Here is a 9,509-nt window from a genome sequence, read left to right as displayed (position 1 = left end):
TAACAGATGGTAGTTTCACACCTCTACCCACTCAAGTAAATGCGTCAACCAAATCAAACCAAGTCAAATTTCCGAACCAGCGGTTCCGCTCGTACTGATCTGGATTACTATCGTAACGACGAGTTATCAGCAGGTTAAAACTAACCTGTCTCAGAACGGTTTAACTCAGCTCTTACCGTCGCTTCAACACTTGGCAAATTCTATTTAGCCGAAATAGTGAGAAGAATATTTCAGAAATAAAACTAATGAAGTACAGGTCCTCAAATGAACGCTTCGAGGCATTCGGATTGTGAAAGACAAGAAGAAGGAATAAAGTGTATTATTAAAATATAAATTAAAAAAAAAAATAAAATAATGTGGTTCAATAAAAAACTACCATAGTGACGAGCATTATACAAAATAAATTTGAATTTTGAATAAGCGTATCGATAATTGCCAAAATATCTTTTACTTACACTAGAGTAATATTCAAGCAAAGAGCTGAATGTGCCAATTAATTTACTTATTTTGAAAGAAAAATTTTTCCTTTAAGCACACACCAGCTATTTACTTGTAAACTACTCCGATAATAATACTTTTTATTTTGTAGCGAAGTTCGTTAAATTTTTTTTATGTATACAGCGCTAAAAACAATTAGAGAAATACTTTTGATATTTAACAGTGAATGAATATAAATATATCAGTACAAAATATACTTAAATTCGAAATGTGATTTACGTGTGTCATCTACAACACTTACCTTGTCAGTTGTCATCTCATCAATGACGTTACGCGCTATCTCAGAGTCACTTTTGGACTTTATTTTACGAATAAGTACTGAAACATTGTGTGTTTATCAGTAAAAAGGAGATATATTTCTCAAATTATTCTGAGCAGTGTACTCAAGCAAGCAAAAGATCTTTCTTCCATAGTAATGCACAAAATATTTAATTTGGTATATAAACATATATAAAAATATACAGGGGGTCTCAGAAAATTTGGTTTGTTTCGGGATTGGAAACTTCCTTTAAAAGTAGATACCCTATATATATAGTTAAGTCGAATAAAATGCCCGTCTTCACTACGTGAAGATCTCGTTAGTTAAGCACCTTATAAAGTAAATTATTTTTAGTATAAAATACAAACTCAGCAACAATGAGATTTAAAGTGGGTCTTCTTAGAAAAACAACAACAAATGTAGTTCTATTACCAGATTTCTTCAGTAGAATTACTACATAATAACCTAACCTAGCATTTAGCACGTGGACAGCAGAGCGCATTTTAGCAAATTCTAGAGTTAGTGCACAGCATAAAAAAATACTTAAACTGCAAAATCTACTGTTCCTGGATCTTATAAAAAGATTTATTAAAGCTACAATCAGAACATTAAAACCAACTCGAGTCTCCTACAAAAATACTAAAGATTTACAAGCAATATATTGAAATCCTCCCATTTAATATCGAGCTCAGATAAATCTTATGTGTTGCCTAGTTGACACACAAACTCAAGGTCAGCACAAAAAGGCAACACTGAATAGGCAAAAAGAGATCGAAAAGCAATATTTAAACTAAACGGACTCCTGAAAATAAGTCGTACTGGAAATAAAGATGGCAGGAAGTAAATAAATGTATGAAACGGAAAGATTGTTGGTTAAGTCATGTTCATCCAATTGAGATTAACTGGATATGAAGAGTACCTATATATCTTGTTTGCAAAGAAAGTAGGAAAGGAACGCAAAAAAGACATTTTTGAAGTCGAGAATAGACGAGGCGTATCTGTGGAAGAGAATAGTTTTGATATAACCGAAGATAGAAACATAAGAAATGTAATTGTAAAGCTAATTCCACACAGCCATGTCACCTCTTTTCCAGACAGGAAAAGAGATGAAATATAAGGCCCACTGTATAGCAGCGAATTTGAAACTTAGGTAAACACCCACAGAGAATCAAAAGCCAGTCTATACCACTAAAGAAAAAGGAGGACTATAATCTAACGAATAATGGAGTGAATACCAGCAATTGAAAGCAAAAAATTGCGCCACCACCAGCCAATGGTTAATAAACTGGTTTAAAGCACCCTAAACTAGAAATAAGTGCGAAATGTAATATTAAGTATACATTCCCAACACTAACAATTACAGTAGAAATCATTGTACTAAGAATATTCAAAATGTCATCAGTCTTTGAGAGATCCAAGTATTAACTGCCACATTGTATTTAATTCCTCAATTTTTCAGAGAAGACCCATTTTATATAATATATTCGACCGAACCAAACATCCAACAAAAATCGCATACCACAAATAACTAAAACTCGAACCAGAAAATTTTATTTTGACAAAATTCACCAAAGTTTATTATGGTAAAATTTCAAGTCGAAATATCCCTGCTCGGTTAAATGGCTGGGGGTTTTTCTAGGCGACGGCCCGTCGTCGTCTCCGTATAAGAAGTTTTCCGTAGCACCCTTAACTTTAATTTTCTCAGCTTCGCCTACGTCCAAATTCTCCACGGCTAGTTCTAACGAGTCTAAAGCGTCGTCCTCGATCGGAGAATCGTTGCCTAATTCCTCCAGTTCCTTTTCTTCGACCTGTTCGTCTTCCTTACGAGGTTCTTCTTGTTGGATGATGAGCGAACGAGGGCGTTCTAGCTTCTGAACTATTGTGGGTTGTATCACTTCGGCGTTTTGTACATCACTGGAATATTGTTTTATTAAGTCTATTGTTTATTTTAAGTTTATTTGGATGCTATTCGTGCCCTAAGAAAAAAATAAAAAAGAAATCAAATAAAAAAAGCAAACATAAAATAAATAAATAAATGATAATACTGGTATTTACTAATGAAAGATAATCAGAATTTATATTGAAGTTTTTGATTTGAACATAATTTGTACACGTAAAGTTTTTCCAAGGTCTCTCAACCAACAGGACAAGTTTTTAATTTATCTCACCAATGAATACCAAACATGCTCGATCGAATTCAAGTCTGGGTTAATAGCAGTCCACTCTAAATATTAAAAAAAGCCATTAGAACCCAAAAAAGGAGTCAATGCACCATAATAATCTTCATAATGTCCCTAATATAAGAATCCGCATTTAAAGCCCGCTCTCAAAGAATAAAAATCTACTTTTCTGCTTAACGAAAACAAGCTTAAACTATTGGAGTCCTTCAAAAAGTTTTAATACTGCAGAAACGTAGCTGAAGCGAATCTTTGCGGAAAATAAAAGGAGCGAAGCAAAAACAGAATCTTGAGAAAGTTATTAATATAAAAAATGTAACGCAACATTACAAATGAACCCCAAAAGTTCTGCTGCTACCCACAGTGCCTGAAGTCAATATTTGGGACCAATAGAAAGAGCAAAAAGAATAACATAATCTTGAGAATGTCATTAAATATAAAAACTCGCATATAACGGACGTTGACGAAAAGTAAAAAAGCTACCATGCCAAAAGTTTTTCCCATCTAACAAAATACAACGTTAGTGATAAACTCAAAAAGTTTTGATGGTGCATCTCAGTGGCTGGAGTAAATATTGGCGAAAAATAGACGAAAAAATTGGTACAACAGAACTTCAAGAATGTTATTTATATAAGAACTTGCATTTAAAGACCGCTACACAAGAATAAAAAGCTCCGTTTTCCCATCTCAGAAAGTACAACGTGACTGATAGTCGTAGCTTGAGGAAATATTTCTGATCAACAAAAGGCGCGAACGGAACAACAGAACTTCAGAAATGTTATTAACATAGAAATTTGCACTTAAAGACCGCTCTCGGAAAATAAAGAACACAGTTTTCCCATCTAACAAAATACAATGTTACTGATGAACTCCAAAAGTTCTGACGGTACATCAGAGTGGCTGGACTCAATATTTGTGACCAACAAAAGGCGAAAACGGAACATTAGAACTTCATGAATGTCATTAATATAAAAATTTGTATTTAAAGACCGCTCCAGGACAATAAAAAACATAGTTTTCCCATCTAACAAAATACAACGTTACTGATGAACTCCAAAAGTTCTGACGGTACATCAGAGTGGCTGAACTCAATATTTGGAACCAATAAAAGGTGCAAACGGAACAACAGAATGTTGCATCGGCAGGAGTAAATCTTTTGGGACTAATAAATGGAGCAAATGAAACAATACAACAAAGAATTGTTTAGTCTCTTTGTTCTACTTTCGTACGTCTTTGTGGGAAGTCTGCAGCTGTTTGGTGATGATTTTGTGAACGTTGTAAAAGCAAAAACCATTAAGCTCTTATAGATCTCGTTATCTTCTTGCATAAGCTCGCAAATCAATATATCGTTATAATATAATGTTATTTTTATAATGATGTGATACTTATTTAGAAATTGTAAAACTAAATTGTAATAGACAAAGAACTTTTCAACAATACAAAATGCCATAAATTCTGATTATCCAAAATAATACATAATAGAAAAATTAAAAAAAAATAAAATTATATAAACTTACAGTACCATTAAATAGTAAGATACTTCACTTTGACATTTGCCCCTAAACGCCAACCGCAATAGCGTATTCAAGGTCACGCATCGTTAACACAAAAGTAGTCTAAAATAGAAGATACACAAAAGTGGCAAAATCGTCAAGCCGTTGGAAACAGTTAATAAACGTTTCTGAACTTTTTTTGACATCGTTTTTAACGTTCTTTGTGCTTTTTCTCGCTTTCGATACTTTTCCATTATCTTCCTCGTGACTTTAAAGGCGCTGATTATGATTGGTGATTTAGTGGTCAAAGCACTTGCATCCTTTAGTGGCACGGTCTACTACTACTTATTAAAGAAAAGCAATATAGTAAAAAAATGGTGTAGTAAAAAAAACATAACTTTAGATATATTTATCCATACTCGAAACATAGAAATTTAAGAAAATCTATAAACAACATTTACAGTACCCTGTAATATTTAGTATAAAAGGGAGGGGTAATTAAGTTTTGAGTTATGGTAAGACCGACATAAAAATGAATCGCTAACTGCAGAAAGGCATCATGTCCAATATGTACGAATTTTGTGTATTTTATTAAAATTGTTTCCAGTAGCAAAACGCAACGTTTACTACAAAAAGGAAACACGTCCGCATATTAGTATTGGCATGGTAACGCTTTTACTATTCTATTTACTGCAGAAAGGAAACTAGTCCAGGACAAATTCTCCTTCTGCGGTAAACAGTTGCGGCGCTAGAACTGCGTGGCAAATATTCGAACTAGCCTAACAGCTGAGTTTAGTCAAACAATATTGTGCTTTGTTTATTGATGATTGTTGTCGTCTTTACTGTGGTTAATAATTAGATTAGAATGAGTGGTTCAGATGAGAAATGGCGTGTAAATAAGAAAAGAAAAGCTTTTACGAATGATGACAAATATAAAAGGAACATAATAAAGAAGTCTAAAGTGGCTGGACAAGAACACGTAAACTGGGTTGGCAAAACTGTACCAGCTAAAAAACCAGTCTCAAATTTTTGCAGGTAAATATTGTTTCATTTCATTGTTGTTAATTTGTACATTTTGGTTTAAATAGCATTTTACTGATAATTTAATCTTGTATGTATTTCGAAGTAATGTTAGGCTACTAAAACCTAACCTCAAAGTCATTTACTTATCTCCAATATCTTTTTCACCAAATCACTGTTACAATAAAGTCTTTTGTTGTTTCAGTTGTAAATCTAATTGCCTTGGAGTTTTTACTGAAAAAGATACGATTGAAATATCCGCCACACTACATAACATGACAACCAAAACGGAACAGGACATTTACATCCGATCTGTTATGTAAATTAGTCAGATTGCAAGGGAAAGACCCAGGATCCAATACCTGGGTCCGTACTGTCTAAATTAAGAGTCCATGTAGAATCATTCCCCACCAAAGTACATCACTATACAGGAAAAGAAAGTATTCTTTAGCTAATATGAATTTAAAAATCATGTACATATTCATTAAAAAAGAACATAGTTTCCTTATTTCAACATTAGAAACTGAGAAAAGGCTCTCCTACAAGTTTTTTTGGACATATTTCAAGGTAAACTACTCTTCTATTGGCTTTACCCCAACCAGTTAAAGATGCATGTGTTACATGTGAGGTACTAAATTTAAAAATAAAAAGTCCTGTTTTGAATGAGAATGCAAAGCGAACAGATGTCGCTAAGCTAACAGTACACAAGCGTAAATCTAAAAAGTTCTATGCATCACTGAAAGAAGTGACCACGCAGTGTGTCAGTAAGCCTGAAGAAAACGTTAACATCTGCATAGATTTAGCATAGATCTGCAAAAAAAAACCTGCCTAAGTGATGATTCGTATGGTAAAAATGTACCAAGAAACCAAAAAAAGGGCTTTTGCCATATCAGAATACAGATAAATGACTTTTTCATCAAAGAATCCTAACACGGTTCAATGTAATATGAACATCGGCGGCTTCATAATGGATGAATTCAAACTACGGAATTCAGTACAGCCAATTCAGGCTCCTACTAGAAGAGCATATTCAACTGTACTTCCAATTAAAAACAAGAAAATGGAAGACATGAAGAAAACATTGGTATACATCCCGGAAGAAAAAAATAAATTTTTGGAATCCGTTTTTTTCATGGCCAATTACACCGGTATTTACAGAAGAAAACTAAATACTTGAACTGAAATTTACTTCAAAGTTTTAATTTATGATTTAATTGCTTTATTTCATGTATAGGACATTGTTTTATTTCATTAAAATTAATTATCATAAAATATTCTGTTTGTATATTGATTGTTGTCCTTAGAACTTCTCTAAGTTTCTTGGTTACGGCAAAAAGGGAACATGTCCTTAACACAAAAAAATTCTCTACCCTCTCCTTTTAAAATATTTAAATATTTTATAAGTATGTAGTAGTCCAGAATGCCCAATCACATAAACCTTAAATGCAAAAAATTAATACCAGTAGTGTTTGAGTTTACCAAGTTTTTTGTCTCTCCTGAAAAATTGACAAAACTGGACTTGTTGCCTTTCTGCAGTTAGCGATTCAAATATCAAATCGTGCTTTTTAAACACAATTAAAGTTTATCTGTATAACATTTAAATAATACAACCTTTTTGACGATATTTCCATTGATATATAAAAAGGTATAATATACATACTTTACACTTTACCTGAGGGAACCGGGAATATTAGGATTTAGAAGGAACTATAGGATTATCTTTTTAGTATCTATGATCGCTGTCTTATACTAGGAATCGGAGCGTTTAAAATAGCAGACCTAAAAATCAAATATCGCTTAAATTTTTTGACGTATGTTGCTGATGTGTTACTTACTCATTTCTTTGGGGAGGGTACCCATATATAAGATCACATTCAGTAGGCTGTGTTATCCTAAAAAATATAAAAATATAATTTATTTATGACATACAAAGAAGTACTTTAATAGAAAAAACAAAAAATAAACTGTTAAGAAAAATAAATTTGTTATTACTGAGAAATGAAAACCAAATATTAGTATATAAATTTACTGAACATATAAAATATTAAGCGGGAGCTCCAAAAACTGAGGTGAGACAACACCAGAAACTTCTACGTAGCTTTGGTAGTAGGAGTGATTAACGGGGAAATAAAAATAGTCAAAGTTATGTAAATTAAATGTATATAAATGTCAAATTGAATAATCCACTTGGCAGGAGGGTTAAAAAATAAAGAATGCCTATAAACATTATTGGACTTAGACCGTCCAAGCAAAAAAAACTATTTTATACACTAATAGAAATAAATTGGGAATAAATAAATAAATATGCCTTACTTATTTAAGTGCCGTTTGGCCAGTTTTGAAATTGAAGTCGGTTGAAAAGCATTCGTTTTAAATAATTCCGCAGCGGATTTAGTTGTTTTCGTCTGGTTGGTTATATTTCCGTGGAATGATGGATTGGAATGTGGCTGTACCAAATAATCTCCAGCTTGCTTCGGTTGTATTTGTTCGTGTTGCTTTAGCTGGTACGCAACTTGACCAGCAGTATTTCCTTGGAACGATGGGTTGGAATGTGGCTGTGCCAAATAATCTCCAGCGTACTTCGGTTGTATTTGTTCATGTTGCTTTAGCTGGTACCCAACTTGGCCTGCAGTATTTGCCGGTATGTTTCCCTGTACCGTATTTAACACCGGCGTCTGTGGCTGCATTACTCTGGGTGCTTGTGGTTGAGGTGGGCTATTAGGATTGTGCAAATACTGGCCAATATTTTGTTGGGTGTATGTGGTATCCCGTTGGGAGTTCAACTGGTGTTGACTAGGTCTAATTTGGGCATTTTTCTTGGTATGTACTAAGTTGTGTTTGGTTTGTTTCAGCTGTAGTGGGTTGATTTTGGTAATTTTGTTGATTTTGATTTGTTGGTATTGGCAGTTGTTGAGCAGCAGTTGAGTCAGTGGCTGTAATTGAAGATACGGGGATTCCTTGTGCTTGAAATTGCCCAATTGGTCTTAATTGTTGAGCATAATGAGCTGTGCTTGGCAAGTTTACTGCCTGGTGTGGTTGTTGCGTTACTCCAGTAGATGTGACGTTTTGATCCTGTGTTGAATTTGGTAAAGAAGAAATTTGCTGTGGTGGACGATACGATCCAGAGTTAGCTTGAACATACTGGTAAGATGAAGTCGGATGAATTTCTCCCATACTTTGTTGAATTTCAGCATGTTTGGGTGCCGGTAAACTGTGATTTTGAGTATTAAATGTATTAGTATTGGAAGCATTCATCATATGATAATTTGGTTGGACACTTCCTTGATTTTGATTATTTGTTTGGCTCAAATTTTGTCCAAATGCATCTCTTACGTCCAAAACCACGTGAATTATCTATATTTTCGTGGTTTTGGAATCGTTGCTCATTATTTTGAAATTGTTGAACGGATTGCGACTGATTTTCAACAGTTTGATGGCCAACATTAAACTGGTGTCCTTGCGGTAACTGGTTTAGTTTACTTTGTTCATTTCTCTGTTCTGTTTGATTATGTGGTGCTGATTGAATTGCAGTACCAATTCTATTTTGTTCCCAATTAGGTTGGTTTTGTGAATACTGAAGATTAGTTTGACCAGCTGCATTTAGGGGATTATGGAATTGTTGCTCAGTATGTGCTTCACCTATACCAGGTACATAATTTGCTTGAGGTATTTCGGGTACTTGAGTCTAAAAAATTTAGGAAAACATTTGAAAAATGTATTAGATGAATAGGACAAGGAACAGCTTATGCCCAGTTGCACCAATAGACTGTAAATCAACTGATTTGCTAACCGTCAATTCGACGATTTAAATCAACAATCAATGGTTATTTTTCAAACGAGTTGCACCATTCTAAAAAACTATTGGTTTACAAACCAACAATTTATACGTGGCAACATTGCATGAGTACAGATTATTTTGATTATTTCATTCGAATCGGAGTGTAATCTGTCAAAAAGATTGTCAACAAAGAAAGTTTTGTAAGGAACATTGAACCAAAGAATATAGACGTTTATCTATCATAATCTTATATTATATACATATCTTATATTTGGTAACATATG

General features: G+C 33.5%; 1 protein-coding gene across 1 annotated transcript; it reads right to left on the bottom strand.

Moving 5' to 3' along the window:
* Positions 1 to 792: 792 nt before the first annotated feature.
* On the bottom strand, positions 793 to 8,702 carry LOC140431982 (uncharacterized). The gene is made up of 5 exons (XM_072519849.1): positions 8,472 to 8,702; positions 7,761 to 8,410; positions 7,283 to 7,339; positions 7,120 to 7,226; positions 793 to 2,733 (listed from the first exon to the last, which is right to left on the bottom strand). Exons 1-4 carry the CDS (start codon positions 8,700 to 8,702, stop codon positions 7,178 to 7,180), a joined length of 987 nt encoding a protein of 328 aa, XP_072375950.1. The 3' UTR covers positions 793 to 2,733; positions 7,120 to 7,177.
* Positions 8,703 to 9,509: the final 807 nt, after the last annotated feature.

Source organism: Diabrotica undecimpunctata, unplaced genomic scaffold, assembly GCF_040954645.1.
Source record: "Diabrotica undecimpunctata isolate CICGRU unplaced genomic scaffold, icDiaUnde3 ctg00000940.1, whole genome shotgun sequence".
In the NCBI taxonomy this organism is placed as follows: Eukaryota; Metazoa; Arthropoda; class Insecta; order Coleoptera; family Chrysomelidae; genus Diabrotica; species Diabrotica undecimpunctata.
The sequence above is the reverse complement of the archived record's forward strand: the minus strand, read 5'-3'. Positions and strand labels throughout refer to the sequence as shown.

Bases quoted from the DNA above. Each gene is read 5' to 3' on its own strand.
- LOC140431982 (XM_072519849.1), bottom strand. From the start codon at position 8,702: ATGAATGCTTCCAATACTAATACATTTAATACTCAAAATCACAGTTTA. The intron at 8,411-8,471 runs GTAAACTTGCCA...GGCAATTTCAAG, and splicing joins CGCAACAACCACACCAGGCA to CACAAGGAATCCCCGTATCT. The intron at 7,340-7,760 runs GTAAGGCATATT...TATATTTTTTAG, and splicing joins GCCAAACGGCACTTAAATAA to GATAACACAGCCTACTGAAT.